Raw genomic sequence first — 27,047 nt, forward strand, 5'->3', positions numbered from 1 at the left:
AATGTCTTTATTAATTTTCAAGAAACTAAGCATCTGATTAAATGGGAATACAAATTTATTTTAGGATGATGTAATTCAGATGTGTGTATTTATCTTTATATGTATATACAAGGCCTGGATATTTTTTGCCTCCATGAAATTTATTTTTTAACAGGGGATTTAAGGATATTTCTACTGCTCAACAAATGCTGAAGAGGGCACAGAAAATGAAATCAAACAAATTAAAGAAAAAATTAGGTAAGTAATTAATATTCTTTGAATAGTAACTATTTGTGATATTGAAGATAAATTCTTTAAAAATATAGTTTATACACTATTTTAATATGAAATAAATGAATGCACAGATGAATGTCTAAAATAATTACACCAAAAATAAATTTTAAAAAATTAGAGAAAATTATTATACTATTACATTGAAGGATTTATTGTACTTTTAAAATAGTTTTACCCTGTTTCTTATCTACTTTGCTATTTATTATTCTATCTGTTGTGTACTGAGTATTATGTTATAATTTGCTTCTAAAGTGGTTCATTTGGGGGAATGTTGATTCTAAAGAGCATCAGCTTCATATTCCTTTGTGTGTTCTTATATTTCTTGATTATTCAGTAAACAGTGTAAATTCATCAGTTTCAAGGATTTAATAAGCTATGAAGATTTTTCAACTTGATACATTGAAAAAGAAACACAATTTATGTGTTTGGGACAGTAGTTTTTGAAGAATTTGGGAAGTGTTCAAAGGCATCTTCTATCCTACTTGCCAGGCTACTCTTCAAATCATGTCTTTAGATAACACAAATGATTTTAGTATAGTTAATTAATATGTGGAAGAGCTTACAGATGTCAGAACAAGAAATAGCAAGTTATTATGATTTTATTTCTTTATTTAGCACTATTTAAAATTATTTACATACAGCAGATAACTGCATTTATATGTAACTTTATGAACTGATGCACTAATAGGCTTGTTATAAGTATCATTTTTAAGAAACTGAGTTTTTGTTCATCAGAAAAGAAATTTATGTTCTCCTATAATTCTATCTTATAGGTAAACATACAAGTAAGCACTTAAAAACTCTTAATCTTTATTGTTTTTCTATGTATTATTTTAAATTACTAATTCAGTAGAATTCTGAATAATGTGTGTGTGTGTTTTAATGTTTAATAAAATAACCAGAATACTGTTGTTTTTCACGGAATAACTGACTTGTTGGCACATCACTAATCAGCTATTGAGAAGTTACAGAAGATTCATTTTCAGAATTGTACAAGTTTCCTTTGTTGGTTTTACATTAATGATAATTTTATGTTATATTTTTGAGATAATTATAATTTTGTGTGTATTAAAATTTTGTTGGGTTTTAAATGTTGGGATTTTAAGTATTTTTAAAGAAAATATAAATAAATATTGTGATTTCCAAATTGTCTGTGACCTGCACTCTCATCTAGTAAACTCCTACTAAGTTTATGAAGTCTCTGTGAGCAGAAAACTCTGTGGTAGTTACCTGGTGAAACAGTGACCAAAACCCAGGCAACAGTCAGACACTCTTTTCAGTTCTGGGGATGTGGTATCCAGTAAAATAAATCAGTGTGGTTTGATAAATTCTTTTATTGCTCTGATGTCTATTTCTATCCATCTTCAAGACTATGAGAAAAACAACTGTTTTGAGAATTAAATTTTTTTCTGAAACTCCTGAGGCAAGATCAGCTGTGAAAAAGGTTTAAGAACTGATTCAACCAATTGCAACAAATAATTTTCACCTATTTATGTTCCATAAATTTTTCTAGAACTATTCTTAAAAGATATTTTTAGTTTTTTTTTTTCAGTAGCTTCTGCATTCAAGGCTAAGGAAAAGTTTACCTTATCAGATTTGCCATATGATTCTGTCTTGATTCTTGTAATTGAGGGGCTATTTTGTTTTGGTTGGGTCCTTTTTCTTAAATCACCATGAGAAATATGTATTAGCAAAGGATTCAATAAGCAATATATGCTCACACATAAATATTATTGCTTTAATGGCCACAATTCAATATAAGTAGGTCAAGAAATAAAGCTGCTTTTTATCAGTCACAAGGGGGCATGGTAGGGTAACAAATGTAAAAGCATAGCCAACCATCCAGTTTAGTTAAACTACATCTTAACATTTTGTCAATGCTCACAAAGCATGCTCTGTTAGATTAAAAGTCCTGAGTGGCAATTGTATCATTTTTATGGGGATTATTACTCTTTTTACAAGATTGTAATTCAAACTGCATTTATGTTATTATGTGAGATTTTGAATTTTGCACATTTCTTCTTTTGTTTCATTAAAATAATATTAGATTAAGAAAACAAAAGCAACATTTCTTAGAAATTCGAATGCCTATATATAACCTATGTATTATCCCATATTATTATTCTACATATGAGCTTTATATTATCCTATATTCCTCTGTTTCTCCTTCACAGCAGATACACAAATTAAAAATATTAAGGGAGGATTAAAGGGAACGAAAAAAAAAATCAAGGCAATCCTTTCTAAGGATCACATTTTATTTATCTTCTGTTATGTTAATGACTCATGTCACTTCTTTTAGTTTTGAATAAATTATTTAAGTTTCTACCTTAGGTTTTCTTCCTAGAAATAGATATTTTTTCTATTACCTTTCTCAGTTGTATAAATCAGTCAATGTGTGCTATGCCATTAATTTACTGGAATCTATGCAAATAATAGCAATAATTTTAAAATTTTACTTACTAATGATCTAAATCAACATTTTAAATATTGAAATCCTGCTAAATAGTTAAATATACTAGTAATCTTTAAATATACATGGAGATGGTGTGTGTGTGTGTGTTTTATGTTAACAATTTACCAATTTGTAACCTCAAGCCACCAGAGGGCAACATTGTCCATAAAACTGCCGGGAGCATAGCCAGATCTATGGGGGTTGGTAGAGTGGTAGGAGAGGTGTCAGAGAATGGGGAAATATTAATTAGTGCAATAAATGATATCCTACAATTAAACAAAGGCAGTGGTCCTCAAGGACATGGGGTGTAAACATGAGTATGTAAACTTTAATTCAAATTTCTGCCATGAAAAACTGAGAGCAATTTAGTAGCAAGCACTTAACAATATTTCTTATTCATATCTTTACATTTTTATTAGTCAAGGAATAGAAGTCAATAATATTTGAAGATGAGAGTGAAAATAGGACAAAAGTCATTAGGTGACTTAAATTTTAAAAAAGTGAGGTGTAATGGAATCAGTTGCAGATAGAGGAAGAAACTGAAGGAAGATGTTTAATAAAGATGTAAGGAACTGAGGAGCTGTAGTGTGGACAGCTGTTGGGGAGATTCATTATTGATGACTTCTGTTGCTTTAAGTGAAGCCATCTGCTTTAAAGAGAAGGAGGCAGAGTGTAGGACAAGGAAGAGGAATTGATTAGAAGATATGAGATGAAATCTAAAATTGTGAAGAGCTATCATGATCTACCCAGTTTATGTTTGGGTTATAGTTGTTTTTCTCAGTAAACAAATAATTGCTTTTCCCCTCATGAGTGATATCAGCTTCAACCAATAATGACCAGTATTGTTTTTGTGGGTTATTTGTTTATGCTTTACTGTTGTCTGGTTAGTATTTACAAAATTTGGTGATCTGCATTGGAATTTAGCAGAAACTGAGGATAGTTTAGAATTCAGTACTGCAGTGAAGAATATCAAATGTAAGGCGAGTTACAGGTTTATTGAAAACATGCAGGGTCAATAACCTTAGGGCAGCAAGCATAATTGGTAGCAAGTCTGAGATTCGCTAGATGGGGAAGGGGCGTGGTGACTGGTTTTGATGTGAAGTGTTTCTTAGAATGTTCTGAATGTATGGATTTTGGTACAAAACAGCTGGTAAAATGTTTAAGGGCTAAGAACATAGGATGCACACATAATATGGTTTTTCTAGATTTATCATATTGATGCATATCAAAATTTCCTAGAGAAAAGAAAGAACAAGATGAAGCAAAAGGTTAACATTTAATCACAGCCAAAAATTAACCAGGTGGAAATTAAGAAAGGGTAATTTCGTTTTTTAATGTGCACTGAGTAGTTCACGGACTGTAGGAAAGCAATTTGTTTGCAAAATGACAATTTTAAGTGAGAGGATTCAAAAAGAAATATTGATATGGATACTTCTATTGTCTAACTAAAATTATATTACTTAAATGAGATAAGTGATATAGAGCATCAAAGTATAAAGCATAAAGCCTGTTCATAGTAGGAACTCAGCTTACTTATGTAGAGCTTTTTAAAAATATTTTTATTTCCTGTCATAAGCAAGCCATATTTGGGAGACTCAAAATTTTCTTAAAAAAATAAAAATAAAAAAGTAACAGACCTAGTATTGATGATCACAGAGGAGTGTAATTAATGTGCAAAACTAATTTTACAGTGCGTGAGAACTGTGTCACAATTTGTACTTTACACATCCTTATTCCCTGACTTTCTACTAGACTATATTTAGGGTGGTGGGGGAGTAAGAATAGTGTCTTAACCAAGGTGGTATTTCTAGGAACTATCAAAATCAAGTGATTTTTTTCCTCTATCTTAAATTACCAAAGTGTGTCTTGCTTCTTATCATTATCCCTTTGCAATCTGAATTAAGTTTTAAATCAATTTTTGCTGATGCAAGCAGAATGTTTTGAAATGAAAGGACATTTATATTTGGGGAATAAAACTATTTTATTGAATAAATTGGGCTGATTATTTTAGTTATTTGACAGGTATTAAATTATTTGATCTTGATAATAGTATAAGGAAGTGCTATTGTTATCCCTATTTTACATATTTAAAAAATAACCTCATAAATTGGGCACAGTGGCTCATGCCTATAATCTCATCAGATTGGGAGACTGTGACAGGAGGATCTCGAGTTCAAAGCCAGCTTCAGCAACAGCAAGATGCTAAGCAACTCAGTGAGACCCAGTCTCTAAATAAAATACTAAGTAGGGCTGGGAATGTGGCTCAATGGTTTAGTGCCCCTGAGTTCAATTCCCCATACAAGAAAAAAATTCATAGATAGATTGTTGCTTGCCCAAGTAAGTACCAAAGAATTTATAAAAGATCCATAGCTTTTGTTTTGTGTACTATATTTAATAAAAGGGAGATATTATGGATTCATCTATTTCTTATACTATGAAAGATTTATGATCTTTTCCAAGAGTACAATAGGTTGAAAATATTATAGTTGTTTATGTTGTAATATATATCTATCTGCTAACTGTCATTTATTGAGTGTCCACACTTATGTGGGTATTAGATTTGATGCTTTATACACATTATTACATTAAATTTTCACAGTAGTTCTTGAAAATCAGTATTATTTCTGATGGACAGAGAAGTCATAAAGTGATAGCAATTGTTTTTAGAGTGATACAACTGGTAAAAATTAAAACTAGAATCTGAACTAATAATGTTGAATTGCCAGTCATTGCCAAGAGGCAAGAAGAGCAGGAGAATAGAAAGATGGTTTTAAGTAATCAAAAGAAGTTGTGAGGTACCATACAGTTTGTGAACCCATAGAAATCTGTCTTCCCTGATTGAGTAATGCTTCTTTTGATATATCAATATTTTTAAATGATTTAGGTGACACATAAAACTTATTCAATGAAATATACATAATTTTTATTATTCATATTGTTAATTCAAAATGAATTAATGTAGAAATATCCAATTATTAAAACACTTTAGGTTGCCTATACTTAGGGAAGTACCCAAACATTGAAATTTTTCTAATGCTAAAGAAGTATAATCTTGGTGTAGTATGTTAATCAAAATTACTAAGGATAAATTATTACTAAAAAAAATGAAAATCATCAGTTTGTTTATATTGGAGAATAACTCTGCAAATGCTATTTATTCTACTTTTCTAATGCACATTCTAAGAAATATGCTACTTTATCATTTAATTAAAATATACTGTTTAATATTCATGACATTTAATATCTTGTTTTCCCACTTAGCATATTCAGTTCTATTATACTAGATATTAATCAAAGATTCTTAAACTCTCTTCCGGCCAGATGATACAGAATACAATGAAAATGTGTGCTACTCCAAATTGTGGTTTTGCTACCCTACTAAATACATAACTTTTCACCCTGGATTTCATTCCCTAGTACTTGCATCACTGTCTTCTTAGAGTTCTTAAGCAAAAACTCATAATACAGAAGTACTGAATTCTCATTTTTCATATTCCAGAGAGCCATTTATTACAAATAAAAAGTTACATACCCTACATTTAAATCACACTTTTTATTTTGTAAAATAATAGATTTAGGATATTTTAAGCTATAAAACCTTTAGAGTATTTATACGTCTTTGGTAGGTAAATACAATATATTTGGGGAAAAAACACCAAAATTGTATGTATAAAATTAATGAAATAATCTTTTTTTCTTTGGCCCTCAATCTAATAGCTGCCTGCTTTCATGTTCCCCATATCCTAGCTCTTTAATTTAAAGGGGGAAAAGTTGAACACATGTTTTTTTTTTCTATAATGAGAACTTTAATGCCTAGTTATACATCTATAGAAATTTGCTTTATTCTAGAAGAAATATTAGGGATTTTAAAAAGGAGATAAATTAGTAAATAGTAAAGTATATGATGCCATGACTGGGAAGTTTACAAGCAACTTTTTTTCATATTATTAGAGTTACTGTCCTTTATACTAAGTATTGGCTATGTGTATATTCAGACAACCAAGAATATTGTTTGGCTACCTTTTCATATTTAAATTGGGAAATTAGATAATCAATATAATAGAATCCTATAGAGGGGATAATATTTTAATACAATCATAAAAAAATGTGGTCCTTTTAGAGAAAGAATGACCCAGAGCTGATCTTCTCTCTTGTTCTTTTTGTCTAGATTCCAGTGTACGCCTAGCATTATTCAAAAACAATGAAAATAAAGTTTCTGTTATAAAATCACCAAAGCATACACCGTCCAAAAGAGATGGCTACTTTGAAGGTATGGATTTAATACTTGATGCATAGAAAGATTAAAAGATTAGATATTATATTCAGACACATATTTTAATCCTCAGTAATCCCAAAAATACACATGGAAAATGTGCACAAAATATATGAATAAAAGTCAAAATATGATCAGGAGCTAAAATACTAATTTAGTGTTTTGATATTTTGGTATGATAATTTGGCATTTCTATCAATGCTCATCTAAATTTTAAATTCCTTTTATGTGAAAATATAATGGCTGTATCATTAGTGCTATTAATGTAATTTAATTTTACAGTGACATAAAGTTACAGTGACATAAAAAATACACTGACATAAGATTAGTTTATGTCAATGAAAGTGATCACATGTTAAAATGATATTCCAGTATATCCAATATGTACAAATTTCATTAAACACTGTAAATTATACTCCAGAATTTTCGTTTTTTACAGTATTCACAGCTTGCTAACTCTCTTTTAAGGTTCAGTATTTGCACATCTAGGTAGAAGATTGCTTCTGATTTCAATATTCAGGAGAATTATGAACTTACATTATTAAACAGAAATATATAAATGTTAATACAGCAGCAAGCATGACTTAACAAAATTTTCACTTGCTTTCTTTTTAGTATTAAAATTTTTAATGTTTTACCTATACTTTTGTAATTTCTAATAGAAAAATAGGAGCCAGATACATTTTAATGGAAAGAAATTATGTAGGATTCTCAAGAGTTTATCTTTTGTAGATAATAAGTAAATCTTAAATTTATGCATCTTCATGATATGACTGAAAATACATTTCTATTTAAAGAAACATTTGGTAGTCACTAAATTTATTATTTTTTTAGAGATGCTCACTAACATCCATAGGGGTAGAAGACGTGGAGGCTGGAGTTTACATGAAAGTTCACAGAAAAAAAGACATATGTAGAAAGGTAGATAAAGCAAGTGTGCCAAATTATCAAAATTGTTGAATCTATTGATTATGGTATGTGGAGATTTGTTTTCTAATTCTATTTTTTGTCATTGTTGCTGTTGTTTAGAATTTTCTATGGGAAAAATTTTGAACTTTTGGTGTCCATTAAAGGTATAAAAACTCAATATAATTGTGAGAATTACTAATGAGTTAATATTTTAATAAAAATTATATTTCCAATATGAACTTAAGGCTTAGGTTTTAATTAGGATTCATTTCCTTGTTAGTCTTCACCATTTCACTGTTTTTGAAAGGAAAAGTAGAACTTTTGCTAAAAACAATAACTCCACAGGTATTATCTGTTAAGCAGGATCATTGTTGATTTAGGAAGGAAATGTCTAGGAGTAAAGACATTTAATTTATTTTAATCTTAGAATCAGAAAGGAGAAATCTATCTTAATGAGTTCTGTTGCATTTTCTCCTGTTCTAGGAGATGTTGCCATCTAAAATAGTATATGTATGCTTATGTTTATTAAAGTGTATTCTAATGTAAAATATGCTAGTAATAGTCAAAATAGTGACAAAAAGTGGCCCATTGAATATGGAGCATTTCCACATATGCTTTGTGAGTGAGGATTTGTTTTATTTTGTTTTCTTTGCCCTATGTGAAATGTGTTTAGTTTACTGTTTCATTGTTTTATTTTTGCAACCCCAAGTATGTCTTGCATTTCATTTTTCACTGAATGGGCTTTATGTATATACCAGACTTTCTATCTAGTGAGTCACAGGTTTTTTTAAGGATTTAGGGTTTTATTTTAAGGAATAAGCTTGGCTGAAACAGTTCTATATATAAGAAATTTTTTCCTAATTAATATGTTCACTTTTGCCCTTTGTTTTAAGGGGACCAGTGAGGCAAGACAATTTACCCATTACTGGTCAGGCTGAAAGCCATGCTATCTTTAACTGCTGCTCTGGACTCACTTCCCAGGCTCATACTCATTTTCTTAGGCCACAGAGAACAGCTTCCAAGTTAGCAGCCTGCCCCAGCTGCCCAGTAGAGGGTGCACTTTGAAATAAGCTGTTTTAGGTACAATTTACATATTACAAAATATAATTTAGGAGTATAGTTCAGTAAATTCCATTTACATAACCATCATCACAAACTAATTTTAGAACATTGGAAGAACTTCCTATTCCTTAAGAAGATATTCAAATAAAATTAATAGTTGGGCTTCTTTTTCTTTCTCTTTTTTTAATTTGTTCTTTTTAGATACACATGACAATAGAGTATATTTTCACATATTATAAATATAGTATAACTTTTTCTAATTAGGAGTCTATTCTTGTGGTTGTACATGATGTGGAGTTTCACTGATGGTACATTCATATATAAACACAGGAAAGTTATGTTCAATTCATTCCACTGTCTTTCCTATACCCTCCATTCTCCTCATTACCCTTTGTCTTGTCTACTAAATTTCTATTCTTCTTCTGACTTTCAAAAAAAGGTGGGGAATCGCAATTAAATTTTGTTGTAGGTTCAAATTATCTGACTGCATTTGGGATAGATCTGGCATAATGGTATACCAGCCTAGTCTTATAATTCCCTTGATTTTGTTGAAATTATGTCAGTATTATTTGAGTATTGCTTTCTATAATTCCCATTTATTTTATAGTAACATTGTATGATGTTAAAAAATTAAATTTAAAACAAAATTTATTTTCCTGCTTGGCAAAAGACACTGAAATTTCCATGGTTTTTATAAATTAAATAAATGTACTAAACTTCTTTGATTATTACTGTGGCATTTTTCTGAGTATCTCTAGCAGGATGGGATATACTCTGTCTCTGTTTGTCTAGAGTTGAAAATATGGTTAAATTCAAGGAATATTTTATATGAAATAAATTATATTAAATAGATGGAAAAATGCCATTTACTAGTTTTTGTGTTATAACATTATTCTGTCTTGTTCATGAATAATTTTGACCTTTAACCTGATCTAGGTTGAGGAACCTTTGTTATCTCTGTAACCTAATATATGTTCCATGTGTCAGATGAGACAGTTCTTCCTATAAGACTGAGAAACTGGGAACTGTACAGATTTAACATTGGCTTACTTTGATGATTCATTTGTAAACAAATTCATTTGGTTATTTTTACAATCAGGTGTCTACTTTAGTTTACCTTTGTTATCACCTGTTTTTGTTCCTGGGCTTCAATATATGACATTGCCTTATAATTCGGATACTTTCTTGATTATTACCTTGAAGATCTCCTACCTAGTTTTCATTTTTTTATCTGTCTTACCACTCTTCTTATTTTTCACTGGTATAACAGGAAGCATAGCTTTATGGGTATAGTTTGTGTAATACAATTTGAGTCTTTTTTAGCTCCAGTTTAATTATTAAATTAATTTCTAGAAGTGGAATTAACAGATCAGAGCATGCGCATTTAAATATTCATAGCACATCATTAAACTGTTTTACAAGAGATTTATAAGTTTAAGCATCAGAAGAGTGTGCATGGAGTGCCCATTTCACTCCACCTTCATTGGTATTCCTTACAGTCACATATTGATTTCCTTTTATTAATAGTATTGTTTTCTTGAAAAATTATAATCATATGCATTTATGGGATACAATATGATGTTTTGACAGAGGTATACAAAGTGCATGATTTAATCCAGCTACTTAATAGATCTATCACCTTGCTTGCCTATCATTTTTTTTAATTTTAAAACAATTAAAAATTACTCCTAGTTGTTTTGCAGTATACTGTGCATTATTGACTACAGTGGATCTGCTATGCAATAAATCTCAAAATCTTTTCCTCCTATTTGAAACTTTGTACCCTTTGATCAACAATTCCTCACTCCCTCGCTTATTCCCTTGTACCTAGTCTCTGGTAACCCTCATTCTACTCTCTGCTTCTATGAGTTCAACTGTATTAGATTCCACATGTATGTGAGATCATTTGGTATTTGTCTTTCTATGCCTACATTATTTTACTTAGCAAAAATATCCTCTGTATTCATTCATGTTGCCAAAAATTACAGGAATTTCCCTTTTTAAGGCTGAATAATAGTCCATTTTGTGTGTATACATGCATATATGTATGTATGTATGTGTACATATATGTGTGTATGTGTAGACATACAGATATATAGATAAATATAGTAGATATAGATATATTTGTGTAGTTATATATATGTAGATTTATATGTATATCTACACATACATATATGCATTTGCTTTATCCATTCTTCTGTTGAATGACCCTTAAGTTATTTACATTGTATTGGCTATTATGAATAATGCTGAAACATGGAAGTATAGATAATTAATTTTTCAACATACTAATTTCACTTCCTTTATAATGTGCCCAGTAATAGGATTGCTGGATCATTTGATAATTCTATTTTTGGATTCTGAGGAATTTTCATAGTGCTTTTTGTAATGGGTTATATGAATTTACATTCCTACCAATAGTGCACATCAATCCCTTTATTTTCACATACTGGCCAACACTTGTTAGCTTCAGTCTTTGTCTCTTTCTTTCTCTCTCTCTCTCTCTCTCTCTCTCTCTCTTTCTTTTTAATGATAGGCATTCCAACTAGAGTGAGATGATGTTTCATAAAGGTTTTACTAATTTTTATTTTTCTGAGGATAAGGACACTTTTTTATATACCTGTTGGCCATACCTGTCTCTTTTGGAAAAATGTGTGCTATGGTCCCTTGTTCATTTTGTGGTCAAGTTACTTGCTTGCTATTGAATCTAAGTTCCTTAGACGTTTTTCATGTTAACCCTTTTATCAGACATTTTTCCCATTCTGTGAGGGTATCTCTTAATATCGCTTATTGTTACATTTGGTATGCAGAAGCTTTTTAATTCTATGTAATCCATTTGTCTGTTTTTACTTTTGTTGCCTCTGCTTTGAGGTCATATCTGAAAATCTTGCCTGGACCAAAGTCATGGATCTTCTTCCTATGTTTTCTTTTAGTAGTTTTGCAGTTTCATTTTATTGAGGAAACTGTCACTTTCCTATTGAGTGTTCTTGGGACCTTAGACAAAATCAGCTGACCATATAAATTTCTGTGCTTTTTTCTTTTTCTTTCCATTTATCCATATATCTGTTTTATGGCAGTTTTTGCTGTTTGATTATAATCACTTCATAATATGTTTTACAGTCAGAGAATATGATACCTTCAGCTTTGTTCTTTTTCCTCAAAATTGTTTAGCTATTTTGTATCTTTTGTGGTTCCATACAAACTTAAGGATTTTTTCCCATTTTGTGAAAATTGACATTGGAATTTTGGTGGCGATTGCATTGAATATGTAGATATAGTTAGTATGAACATTTTCATAAAATTAATTCTTATAGTCCTTGAACTTAGAATATCTTTCCAATTGTTTGAATATTCTTCTGATTCTTTTGTTAGTTTTTCACTTCTGTGATTAAGCTTGTTGAGTATTTGTTGTTGCTGCTCTTATAAAAGGGGTTTTTCTCTTAATTTACTTTTTGGATAGTTTATTATTACGTATAGAAATAATACTGATTTTAATATGCTGATTTTTTATATGCTTTTCTCAATTTAAAGTTTCACTTCACTGGAACTGTAATAGTTTTTCTGGTAGACAGTCTTGGAGCTTTCTATATTTAGGATCATGATGTCAGAAAATAAATTTTCCTTTCCTTTTGAGATGCATTTTATTTTTTTCTCTTGCCTAATTGCTTTGACTAGGATTACCAGTGGTACATCTAGAGTGGGAGTCCTTGTTTTCTCCCTGATCTTAGAAGGAAGAGCTTTCAACATTTCACCTTAGACAGTGATTTAGCTACAGATTTCTCATATGGCCCTTATTGTGTTGAAGTACATTGCCTCTGTACCTAATCTGTTCTGAGTTTTAAGATGTTTAACTTTTACAAATATTTTTATTTATCTGCATCTATAGAGATGATCATGTTTTTACTTTTTCTTTTTGTTAATATAGTGTATGACATTTATTGATTTGCATATATTGAACTGTCTTTGCATCCCACAGATAAACTACACTTGATTATAACTGTTTGAATCTTGACTCCACCATTTGTTAACTTTGTGTTCTTCAGATATTATTTAATGTTTTGTTTGCATTGATTTGCATCTATGAAATTGGATAATAACAGTACCTAGTTTGAAGTATGAGTATTACATGAGATCATGCTTGTGAATGTTTCTAAATGTTTGGAACATACAGTAAGTATACAGTAAATGCTCAAAAGTTGTAATCATTGCAGTAGGAATTTTAAAAATATGGCTTTGTTTTTTCCTATTTATAGTTTGTAGAATTTAATGTATTTCTTAAGTATTCGGTTAAGAGTTTTGTTTATATTCTCAGATTCAGTCCTTTAGAAAACTCTGAGGAAGGTTTTATAACTGTCACCATTTACAGGTAAGGAAACTATGACTGAGAGTTTGATAAGTAACTTTCCCAAGGTCATACAGAAAGTAAGTGGCTGAAGGGAAATGGAGATAAGTTCTTTATCAAAACAAATGTAGCTAAATCAAAACAAAATGCAAAATGCTGAAGAGCAAGGATTATTAGATAATCCTAAAATGTATATATGCTTAAAATTAAAATTCTTAAGAAAAATAAAGACTTATTAAAATAGGGAAAACAAAACATTAATGACACTAATAATTGCAGTTATTTCTTTCTCTTTCCTTACATTTAATATGAATACTTTAATTTTCGGATATATAAAAACTCAACACACAGTTTAAGTAAACTCTCTATTTTTGCTTCATTTAGTCCTGTTTTTATCTACATAAGTTAAATGATTTTCCTCTTCTCATCTACTGAAACTTCTAAATTTGCTACTTCTGAAGCCAGTGCCAAATTCAGATTTCTGGCATTGGCTGGAGAAAACAAGCCAGGGGAAAAAAAGAATCAGGTCTGGACCAATAACTTTCTCAGACAGTTTAGTCTTAGCTTCTCTATTCTCTGGGACAATTTTACTTGATTTTAGAGTCAGGTTTTCTTAATTCCCAGTGTCATGCTGTCATCACTAACATGATTCCTATTTGTCCTCCTATAAAATAGAAGATTTACAGATACCATATGTTCTTTATATGTCATAGATGTTCAAATATTTTTGTATTAAAATTTTTTAAGTACTGAAGACATTTAAAAAACCTTTAATTTCTATAATTTTTACTTCAGAGCATTCTAATCAAATCATCTTCTTTTGTGGTATTTTTTACTTTATGATTATAAGCATTTTTTCTGCTTTTTCCCTTTTAATGACAGCTTAGTGCATAGAATCACATTATGTAGATTGTTTCAAAGTAGGTCTTGGATTTCTATAGCTGTATATAGTACTTGCTAAAAATGTACAATGACTCTGTATGAAGAGCTGGCAGAATACATCCCACAGGGTATGTACAGGCCAACAAAGGATACCCAAAAGCATCCTATAAAGAAGAAATACTCATAGACTTATTTACACTGAGAGAGACACTATATTAGTCAAAATAGACATGAATACAAAGATTTATGAAATGTGGTTTAATCAGCACCTCAGTTTCTAGCAAACACTACAGTTTGAATTACTATTTTTCTACTAAATGTTAAGCTTCGTGTATCTGCAGCCCTTAGCATAAGGCCTGATGCGTAATCATTGCTTAATAAATGTTGCTTTAATGAGTACATGAAAACACAAAGAACCCTACTCTTAAATAGTTTAACTTATAGATCTGTTATAAGATGCTTACATAATGTCTTTGAACATACTGCTTTCTCTTGCCAAGTTTGGCCCACTATTCCACGTATCCCAGAAAATTTCTTCACTTTGGCTATTCTGGTCATTTTAGTCATTAATCCTTTAGGAAAAGTCTTCTGACTCCAGTTTGGAACAACACTCACTATATGACAACAGTATCCTAAATAAACTTTAATAAGTAATATAATGTGACAATAATAGTCTTTTAATTCTTGCCTGTCACTGTACCATTTGAACACAGCATTTTTCCAAGTGTTTTATATAAATTACTAATGAAATCCTCACAAAAACCTTTTGATGTAGGAGATAAGATAAGCTTAATTTTTTTAGAAAACATGTTGAAAGTTAAAATCTGTATTTGCAAGGAATTAAAGATGAACTAGCAAAGTCTTGTAATAAATTTTGTAAAATCGATTTTTATTTTTTGACTAGTAGAGAGAAAAGGATCTGGGGAAAAACTCAATAGCAAAAATAAATAAAAACGTGAGGCTCCTAAAGAGATCAAGAACTATGTTTTAATTACTCTTTAATTTTTTAATTTAATATAATATTTTTAATAGTAACTAAATATTTAAAATCTTTCCATGGCCTACTGTTGTACTTTGAACAAAAGTTATACTCCACTTTATGACCTACCTGCTTATAAATGTCAAGTCTCCTTTGTATTACTCAATTATGATAAGCCCTTTCTTTGTGACTTTTGAACTATATCTTCTTTCTGCATAGAAATTCTGCTCTCAGCACATTCCGCAAATGGCTTTTATTGATTACTTTTCACTTCTCCAATATGAGGGCCTTCCCTTCTAAAGCAATTCTTTCCTCTGTTCAGTTCCTCTTTCTCACAGCCCTGGCTCCATTCTTGACATTTATCTGCCATTATCATATTTATTGACTCAAGCTGTTTACCTATTTATTCTGTTTCCACTTATGCAGAATATATACCTTTCATGAAAGGAGAACCATGGCAATGTTGTTCATTATTATATCCACAGCAAATAGAGCAGTGTCAAGAGCACACTTGTCACCCAGTTAACATTTGAATTTAAAAATTGCACATAATATGCTTATAATTAAAACCACTAAAATATTTTCTAGGCATCATTATTTCATTTAGTAATATGAGGTTTGGAATCACTTTTAATTTTCTACAGAATAAAATCTTATTAGGAAGTTTTGTCTAATGAAGCATAAACAAACTATATTTTTAAAAATTATATTTGGATAAGGGATTTGAAGGATGAAAGAGCAGCCTATTAAACTCATCTTCATTTATATCAGTTATAAATAGTTGATATTTTCTATATTTCCCCTAAAATTCAGCCATAATAGAATAAAGGTATTCTATTCCAAAGAATGTATTTATATGTATGCATTTTTATATGTATATATAAACATACACTTGACATATATATATAAATATATAATATATATAAGTACTTTTATTTACTTATTTATTTATTCACCACAGTGAATCCCACCATTGTGTATATCCATAAGAATTGGTTCCTAATTACAATAAGATATATTCTGTGCTTGTATAATTATATAAAAATGCACTCTACTGTCATATATAACTATAAAGAACTAATAAAATAAATAAATAGGTTCACCTTACTCTGACAAAATTCATGAAAGTAATTCTTCAAATAGGAAAAATAACAAAACTTCTCAACTCAGAAACATAAGACTCTTTTAACTCAGTAACACTAGACTCTGGCATCTTGTTAAGAACTAAGAAAAATGAATGTAGGTACACACACTAAACACCAAGGCTCTGAATATTGATAATGATGTTTGTGAGTGAGCTCATACTCTGTAACATACCGTTGACTGGATATTTTATGAGAAATTTATTTCTCACAGTTTTACAGATTGGGAAGTTCAAGATCAAGGTTTCAGCCAACTGAGTTCCTAATGAAAGCTCTTCCTATTTTGCAGACAGCTGCCTTCTTGTTATGCCTTCACTTGGCTTCTCCTTGGTGCATTCTCTCAGGTGTGAGGGGGAGAGTGAAGGAAAGAGAGATACCTCTTCCTCTTCTATCAGGGCCACTAATCCCACCATGAGAGCCCCACCTTTGTGAATAATCTAACCCAAATTATTTCTCCAGAGATTCCATTCCAAATATGTTCATCTTGGGGATTAGGGCTTCAACATATGGATTTCATTGGTACACAGAACTTTCAAACCATGGCAACATGCCTTCACCCTCCAGGCAAGCAATGATGAGTCTTTTTAGAGATTCTTATGAGTCTAAGAACCAGCTAACTGTTGACATAAGGTATATCCAACGTAGGACTCAGGTAGGTCACCTTAAGTTGAAGCTCTCAATTAACAGTCTTTACCCACTTCTGCAGTTTCCCATCAGTTTTATAGAACTCCTACTCTACAATATCTGCATGTCAATGAAGATTTTTAAGCACTAAGAGAAAATTTATAACATGAAAAATGGAGGGAAAAGTTACAAACTTAGCAATCAACTTGAAGGAAAAAGCTCTATTGTAATGGGAAAAAAATCTTTGAAAATGCCATGAATATTTTCACAGACATAAAAAAGGATTACGTCCATGCAAGGATAATGAGATGCTTTAATTAGAGAGAGTCCAGAGAACCAAAAATATCTTTGGAAATCAAAACACAATAGCACTAAAAAATAAAAAATTCACCAGAAGACAAAGTTATAGAAAATAGTATTTAATAAGTTACCTAGACAAAATAGCAGATATACAATGTAATAGGGAACATGAGAGGAAATTTAAAAAAAGGGATTGGGCCAAGGAAATTCACCCTTAATGAATAATGAAAGATCCCAAAATAGAAAAACAATGACAACAACAAATAGGTTGTTTATTATTAATAAACAATAGAAAATTATCAAAGGAAGGGTTCAAAGTATTTTCCATAACTGAGAGCCCCCACTTCCAGGTGAAGAGGGTCTATTAAATATTAGAAAAATGAAAAAAAAACATTAACCCATCTCTTTGGGACATCTTTGAAAGATGTCACAAAACCTGGGAAAAAGAAATCTGATTGTCTGATATACTGAAAAGAAATACAGTCTTTAGAAAAGAGTGTTGGTTTTAACTACAGATATATCTCTAGAAAACTAACACATGGATGTATAGAAGATATAACCTTCTAACAAAAATTGAGGATTAATTAGAGCACATAAAGAACCAATTAAAGGTAAATAATGAGGTAAGTAAATTTGAAAAGATTTTTTAAATTATACAAGGAAGAAAAAGGTAATCTGTCCTTGTTTTGCCACTTGTTTCTTTTTATTAGCAACTGTATATTTGTTGACTCAAGTCAACAAATTCATGAAACAATAGATTTCACACAACAATAAATTTACTTAGCTTTAAGGAAGGATAAAGAAGAGGGAACTATGAAGATGCCTAGGCACCATGTCTGGTGACCTAATCACTCCGCACTTAGGAAGCGAGAGATGGGGTTGTGAATGTGTGGATAACTTTAATTCAGGGAAACCATCAGTTCTGGGGAATCCCAGTGGCTGATATAATTTTTTATGCCTTCCCCTCAATCATAAGGATCATATGTTTTCCTTCCCCATAGGAATCACTATACTGAGCATGTGATTAATTATTCCCATGCAGTTTCAATACATTGAGTGATTCTCTATCTGGGGGAAAAATATTAATCATGCATCTTCTCAGGTATATGACTAGCTAGTCAGCTTAGAACATGTACAGACTTTTTAATCATGATTATTCCCTAAATAATACAGTTTAACAACTGTGTACATGACATTTAAATTGTGTGGGGCATTATAAGTAATCTGGAGTATTCAGGAGGGTGTTCATGCATCATATACAAATGCTATGCCTTTTTAAAGCAACTGAGCATCTGTGATTTTGATAACCACCAGGGTGGAGCGGTATTCTGGAATGAATCCTGTATAGGTACATAAGGATGACTGTACTTTATTTTTCTTAACTCTGAATCAAATTACTTTTCTTGCGTGAGATTTTTTTGGTGGGGGTGTTTGTTTGTTTTATCTTGTTTTAAATGAGTCTTATGTTCCTTTCTCTTTTTGCTATCTTTACCCACCTCTGCCCCAGTGGTGGAACAATGAATAATGTACTGGCTTCAAATTATATAAAACTTAGTTTGAATCCCAGCCCAAGGTTGTGTAATTTCAGCTAAGTTATTTAACCTTTCTAAACTTGATTTTCTTCATCAGTTAGCTGAAGCAAATAATATTTGCCACATAATGTCTTCAAGTAAATTGAAAAAAACTATGTAAAAACCACTAGAAAGAGCTAGCCCTCAGAATATAGAAAGGAAACCTAATTCCTTATCTTCACTATTATTTCTATACCTTTATTGGATATCCACCTTGAGTTTGGTATTATACAAGGGAATGAGAATATAGTGATGAATGAAATAAATACACACCATGGATAATGGAGTTCACTGTTTGGCAAGAGGTGAAGGTAGAGAAGCAGAGAACAGGAGGCAATTGACATTTAGATACACTCATGTAAGTGTATAATAATACAACTGAAAAATTTCTGCAGAGGAAAAGTCAAGTGAGCTCAATATAATTCTAGTTCAGAGAGATGAAGAAAGAAGTAACACCTGATCTGTGTTTGAAGGTTGAGTAAAAATGACTAGGCAAAAGGAAAAGTTGTGTAAAATGAGCATGCCAGATGAAGACATGGTCCTACTGAAAGACTTTGAAGATAGGTAGCCTGGGCTACTTAAGAAATTGAAAGATTACTGGTATGGTCAGAGAACAAGGAGTGAGATACAGCTGTAAAACTTCACAGGGGACAAACCAATTTTATTCTGTAATTTTTAGTCTATAATGAGAATTTGACTTTCTATATTCCAAGAACAACCGCCATTAAAATATTTTAAGCAAAAAAATGAAACAATCAGATTTTGCAGGTAATGATTATGGAACATATGGTGTTCAGAACAGATAGGAAAAGAGCAAGAGTGAAGATAATAAGGCTAATTAGAATCATTGCAGCAATGTAGTATGGAGATGGTACCTTGGACCAAGGTAAAGATAATAGGCATGGAGATATAGAGAGACAAAAAAGCAAAGAATTAGTGATCACAAAAGTATGTTCTGCTTGCATCTTACCAATTGAATGAAAATAATACCTATCCTATAGAGTAATTTTGAGGAGTAAGATAATTGCTTAGTGCAGATATTGCTTAGTACTTGGTATAATCATAATTTTTTATTTCTTTACTTCTGTCTTGGTCATTTGTGCCCCACTTCCTTTCCATGAGTAAAGTTTTGATTCTTGCTTTAGATGTTGTACTGACTTGTTTTCATTTGCTATGACAAAACACCCAAAGCTAGAAACTTATAAAGCAAAGAGGTTTATGCTCAAAGTTTTGGAGGCTAAAAATCCTGGATATGGTTTCCCCACATATTAAGCGTTTGGTGAGAGCCTCACAGCAGATGGCTTCACAGTGGTGAGAATGTGTCCAAAAGAGATCACATAGAAACAAGGAAGCCAAGGACCCAGGAAAGGCCAGTCTTTTTCTTTTGTAACAACCCACTGTTGCAGGAACTAATTCATTTGAGAGACAGCATTAATCATTAATTATTTCTAAAGGTAGTACCTCCACTGACCTAACCACCTCCTACTGGGCATCACTGAGTAAAGGTTGTACTACATTTCACATTGCAACACTGGGGACAAGATTCCAAATCATGAACTCTTATGAACCATAGCACATCCAAACTAGAGCAGATGTTATAACCTGCCTAACCTCATAGTGTTCTCTCATGATGGACCCATGGTTAGCTTTCTCTTTTCTTCTTGTTTTCCTTAAATTTCTATCTGAAAGATCTCCCCTAACTTCTTAAAATCAGTGTATGGAAAGACCACATCTCTGCCACTGAAAAGGCAATTCTACTACCCCATCCATTTTATTCCTTGACCACCTTCTTAGCAGTCTAATCAGTGTCTTTATTCTTCATCTTCTATTATTCTGCATTTCTAATACCTCAGAAAGCATTTCGAGCTTCCAATTTTTTCACTATTGAATTTGTCTCCTCTCCTTGAGAGAGTAGACACAAGTAAAGTAAGTAAGAAAAACTTCAGAAGTTTAGCTGAGTGAGAGACTAGTTTGTGGACCATAGCATAAAGCCAATATGCAATCTTGTTATTAACTTTTGTAGAGTATATACTCTGGCCACATTCCTGTCATTCTGCTCAAGCTACATTCATTTCACTAATCAATGTTAATTTCTTGATTGCCAAATTCAGGAACATCTTTTCCATCCTCATTCTACTTGCCCTTTCTTCAGTATTTACTCTTCCCAAGATTTCTCTTCCCTTTTTACATCTTCATTTGACCTCACTCCTGGTTCTCCTGTTATCTCACCACTCCATTTTTGTCATTTCTCTACCTATTCCTGCTCCCTAAATATTTATATCCTGTAGAATTTTGTCTCTGGCCTTATTCTCTACTCAATACACATATATTTTTTAAATCATATTAGGTTCTAGAGATTCAAAGAAAAATATAGGTATACTGAGATGAGAAAAAAAACTTTTAAAAACTGTCTTTGAGTCCAGTTGAGGAGACTTACATAAAATAAGCAAAACAAAATATCATGGAAATCCATATCAGACCTGATTTCATGTCATGACGTGAGAATAAAGACAAAGCACCTAATTTTCACCTATAATATGTGCTTATGGGTAATTACGCCCATATCTCTATTTTTAATCCTTGTCCCTTTGATATTTTTTAAGTATTTTCAAGCCCAGCATGTCTACTCTGAAGTGCATTATATTCATTTCACTTTGTATATCTACTTGATCCTTTTTGTTCATAGTATTATTAGCCCTTAACTTGCTTTAACTATGAAAGTCAAAGTCATCACATTTAATTCTATTCTCATTTCCTAAATACAAGCACTAACCCCACATATCCCATTTCAGTCAATGTCTCTTGCCTTGAAATAGTGTAGTAGTCTCCTTTCTAAAATCCACACATCTCTCAGTCTTGGAAATGCTATCATCTATATCTCTATTGCAGTGTCTTTTCAAAGCATAAATTTTGCATCTAGACCACTGCTGTTGAAAGTGTGTAATGTCTGTTTCCTCTACTATAGACACCAGGGTCTTCACTCTGCAATGCTTGTCACTTACTGTTCCCAGCCTACTTTTCTTTTTTATTTTTCTTTGAAATTATTTTGCACTATCCCAAAGGATTTTATTCTTTTGTTACAATCTATCTTTTGGGAAACCCCTATTTTCCCACATTTGTATACATTCTCAGAGCCCTGAGATCACACTGATTTTTATTCTTAACCTTTTTATCATAAACTAAAGCACAGATAGTGAAAACCACTAGCAACACCTTGTGACATTCCTCCTTAGCCCCTGAAATATTCCCTGACTATATAAAATGAGCTCAATATATCACCAGCTTTAATAAACTATTTGTTCTTTCCAAAATGTGTCTGTTCTTCATACCCTTGTGTTGCTTTCTGTCTATAATGACCTTCCTTACTTTTCTAGTGTCAGCCTTTCATTTACCCTTCATGACTCAGATAAATGTCATTTCACCTGTCAGTCATTATTAGTACTACCAAGTCTCCCGTAGACCTTTGTCCATGTCTCTGTAACAAAGTTGTTATCTATTTTCTCCCTATTAATCTTTACAAGGTCAGCAAGCAAATATTAATCATATGTCTCTTTCCTCCCATCCTCAGAATCTAGAAATAGTAGATTTATCTAGACACTCCATAAGTGTTTGTTGAATTAATAAACATTTTTTTATTTTAAAAACATCTTTGAATTCTCAGAAATAACCTTCCTACTCAAAGTAACATTGGCTTGTTCCCAACTTAAACTTCAGTGTTCGCATTCAAGCTATAAGTTCCACCGTCTTACCCATCCATCCCTGAGAACTATTTAGTAAACTTTGAAATTCATTTAATCATTTCCAACTGAAACCTCAACCAGCTTTAAGGTTGTGGATCTTGAAAAACTTTACTTTTACATCCCTTTAATTTAAGGTTCCATAGCTTTTAAAACATTTTTGGTAGAATAGAGATGGGTAATATGCTATGGTTGATGTTTTTAATATTTCTAAGGAAACTGTAAATGTTGTATATTTTTCTTTGGAGATTTGTTCAATAAATTTTAGCTATTTCTATAAAAAATGGTAGCCATTTACAATGAGATCTAAAATTTGATTATAGTAACTTGATACATTTTGAAATATTTAATTATATTGTTATATATTTAGTTCATGCATAAATATGTAACAACAAATCCCACTGTTATATATATTATAATGCACCAATAAAAATGAAAAAAAAGAATAATAACTATTAAAAATAAAGTGTCACTACAAACTGTAAAAAATTAATGAAAATTTAAAATGTGTGTGGGGTGGGTACATGTTAGGGAAATTTATTATTCTGCTTAGTCAATCATTTTACAGTGGAAAGAGATTTTCCAGGTGATGATAAATGCACATGTTTGAGGGAATACACAAGATAGAGATTCTGGTTAGTTATCCACTCTACTCTAAATTTTATCTGGAAAAATTTAATAAGGAACTTTAATCCAGATTCCTGAAGGTGATGTCAATCAATCAATCAGTCACACTTCTGGCATTAACCTATACCCTCAATTTATATGCTATCCCTTGTCATTTCTTTTCTTCACCCTATTTAAGGTCTTGAACTTAGGTAGCCCATTGAAGCATGAACTAAAGAAGAAACTGATATCTTTAAACATTCCAGTCATAAATCTAATTATAAAAATTAACTTAGTTTTTATCCCTCACCTAGAGATAAAATACTTGGACTCAGATATTGATATATGTTTTATAAAGATAAATTTTGTAAATTTTATTCAAGAACAGAGAAAACTAACACTTCTAGAATTGCTCAGCTGGATCAGTGAATTGATATTCTATTATTTTTTGATTCTAGGATTTGCAGTTTTTAAACAATTTTAAGTTATTTACAAATATTATAGGGACATGCAGTTAGCCCTTGAAATTTTCTAAAATATATACTATTTTTTTTACCAGTGATCATAAGCTTTACATGAGACTTTCCCCTTTAAATAGAAAAGATTATATCAAACTACTTGAAAATTTAAGTGCATTATTATTATAATATTTAGACATGAGAAACTGGAATATATTTACTATACAATCAATGTTTAATCATCACCCAAAGCTAAATTCAAAGTTTCTCAGAACAGCCACTTATGAATGAATGACATGCTTATGTTCAAATGGACTTATTTGTATTTGGGATGTTATATGCACTTAAGCTTATGGGTGTTCTTCGATCTCAGTTGTACTTGTCTCCATTCTCATGTATCAGCACATGTGTGTGTGTGTGTGTGTGTGTGTGTGCATGTGTGTGTATACGTACTTCCATATTTATAAAATGTGTTCTTATTCTTGGAACGTGGTTTTAAATTGTAATTTATACCTTGTTTTTCTTAAATTGCTTCTCATGTTTATCAAGTTTTATACTAAAACTAAGATTCAACATTCAATTGTATTTTTCCTTTTATGTACTTCTGTTAATATTAGAATAGATTTTGAGATATTATTGAGAAAACTGTTGCTATCTGTATTAGTATTTATATATCTGAAATATTTTAATTTTTAAACTATTTTAAAATAACTCAAATGCTAATAATAAAAATCCCATTGCAATTGGAACCTTAGGCCTTAAGGGATTTGACTAAGTTCTTTAAAACACTATAAAAACCTTATCCTTTTGCACTGAGTTTCTTCAAAGAATAAAAGAAAGTTCTTATTTAAAAATGAGGATGTCCAAAAGAAGGCATATAGTCATCTCTAAATCTAAAATATTTTACTTCACATAGGATTTAAAAATACCTGAATTATCCTCTTACAATTCATTTCACCAGTGATATGAAAATTTTGAAGAACAGAAACAATGACAAGGGTTGATAAATTAAAAGGAGAATGGACCCTTTTATATATTTTTATTTGACTATTAACTAAAATTGTGTGTGCCAAGATTTAGGTTAGTTGAAACCCCCTACAAACTAAGCTTATGGAAACAGTAACTGATCCTTCTAACATTGTGTTTTTTAATATATCACAAGAATGCATTTCCCCAAAAGTGTAAGATCCCTATCTTGAAATGTGATGAAATGCTTTAAAAAATTCTATAGTAGAGGAGAAACATCTTTCTTAAAATTCTAAATCATGTAGCTAATGTGAGCTCACACAATAGAGCCCTGCACATTGAAATATTTTCTCATTTTTAAGGGAATTAATGGCTCTCCACCAGCCCTTTAACATGTAAAATGAGTAAGTTACTTGTGTCCAGTACATCCAAAAAAGAGCCAGGATAAAATAAACATAAGGGGTTGGATATCTTGGAAAAAATCTGTCATGGGTTTGGGTTAATCATCTCCAGAAGAAATTCAACTTGATGCCTGAAATGTAAGACTTCTTGGAGAAAGCAGAAAGGCCTGAGGCAGTGTTGATCTGAAAGAGTGCTCTCCATGGGTCAGGTCTGTTCTGCTGGCAGAGTGCAAACCCAGTTCACAACCACGGCCTCTGAAAAGTTGTAAAAGACTGCAGGGGCCTTCCAGTGCATGCACTCCAGCTTTGGTTACATAGTTTTAATGGCCTGGGTTCTTATTATAAAATAAAACTTAAAAATAAAATCTGTGCCTAATTTTCCAACCTCTGTCCATCAATGATAGGATTGCTGCCTTTAACATTTGTGGAACAAAACATCAATTGCTTAAGTTTTAATGATCACATATAAAAGTATTTTCAAATATGTCACAACTTTATTTGGTGCATTTTTCGTAATGTTCGATTCTTAGGCTGGAAAATTAGATAGTCCAGCAACACTTTGGATTAGTTGTCATCTATCATGTTTCATATATGTTTGAAGTAAATTTTTCTAGCCATGTGCTTTTCTGTGTATAAAATTCCTTCCAATCTATGCCTTGGAGACTGGGAAAAATGATAATTTTGGTTATCAATAATTTTTATGAACTTTTGAGAAACTAATATAATGCTAAACTCAACTGATTCTTTTTGCCCCAACTTTTCCGTTTTTCCTAGTTTCATCAGCATATATAGAATTATTTACTTGAATTAATCTCAGGTGAATATAAAAACAAAAGGAATCTATCATAAACTCAAGTTAATCATTATGAGTGTAGGAATTATTATATGGTTTTATACTGTATGACAGTAAAATATGCTGCCGAATTACCATGGCAAGATTTAAATCTACTTTAGAAGAAAAATAGCATCAAGAAATACTTTTCAGTTCCCTTTATTTCTATACCTAATTGTATTGCTCCCAACTGCCAAGGGAGTTGAACTCAAATACATTATTAATTAAAGTATCTATTCATGTCCCAAAGATCATTGCTTTTGGTGGACATAGAAGTTTTTGCTGACCCTTATACTCTTTCACTCTATGTTTTTATTCTTGTAACTGTAGATTTTTCTTAAAATTGCTATAATCATATAAGAATAAACTGACTAGTTCTAGTAAAGAAACTTCAATCTTTAGACAACATAGAAGTCAATCATTTGAATGAATTGAGTACTAAGTGCTGAAGCATTTCAAATCCTTTTTCATTTGACCACTCGGTGACCTGATAACTATTTCCTGTCCCTAAATAAGGTTGTGACCTCGGTCTTAGAGTGCGAAACTCAGATAATTTTAGAAACAAGTCAAATGCCACAGAATTAGAGAAGTAGAAGACAGTTCAACTGAAATTCTTTCTTTCAAAATGAAAGGAAGAAATGATATGTCTTAACATGAAAAAATAAAAATAAAATGTGTAACCTATATATTCATCATGTTTTAAACCACCAAATCATCAATTTTATTGCCCCCTAGAATAATAAATCACCAAGTATTTCCAAAAGATTAACTGGCAGTATAATTCTTCATCACTAGTTCATTAGTTAATTTATATAATAAAATAAATAAGTTCTTAAAAGCCCACATGCCAATACTGCTATTTTAATAACTCAACAGGAGAGTTTGCAAACAAGTTATGTTAAAAATTAATCTCAATTATATATGTATGTGTATATGTGCATGTGTGTCTGTGAGTGCACACTATTTATAGCTATGGAAATTTGAAAATCATAAACAAACAACAAAAAATACCCTGTACATTTCAATCAGTAGGGCAGGTTGTTTCCAACCACCTTTTTTTTAGCTGTTAAAATACCTTTGGCAATTGGATTAGGGGAAGGAAGACTCTTACAAGTGCATTTTGCTGATCTGAAAATGTAATTGAGTATAGTTTGTTTTCATAATTTATTTTGCTTTTCTATAACTTGGATGTGAAATATAATGTTATGAAATGTTAATTATTTTAATGAGGTCAA

The 27,047-nt window shown here is 31.1% G+C and overlaps 1 protein-coding gene across 1 annotated transcript in view; it reads left to right on the forward strand.

The window, feature by feature from the left end:
- Lrriq1 (leucine rich repeats and IQ motif containing 1) overlaps positions 1–27,047 on the forward strand; it is a 155,901-nt gene that overhangs the window by 98,496 nt on the left and 30,358 nt on the right. Inside the window, exons 21-22 of the mRNA XM_076853193.1 lie at positions 155–237; positions 6,897–6,998. Of these exons, the coding sequence (XP_076709308.1) occupies positions 155–237; positions 6,897–6,998 (185 nt within the window). The remainder of the gene's footprint in view (positions 1–154; positions 238–6,896; positions 6,999–27,047) is intronic.

The sequence above is a fragment of the Callospermophilus lateralis genome, chromosome 4 (assembly GCF_048772815.1).
Source record: "Callospermophilus lateralis isolate mCalLat2 chromosome 4, mCalLat2.hap1, whole genome shotgun sequence".
Classification (NCBI taxonomy): domain Eukaryota; kingdom Metazoa; phylum Chordata; class Mammalia; order Rodentia; family Sciuridae; genus Callospermophilus; species Callospermophilus lateralis.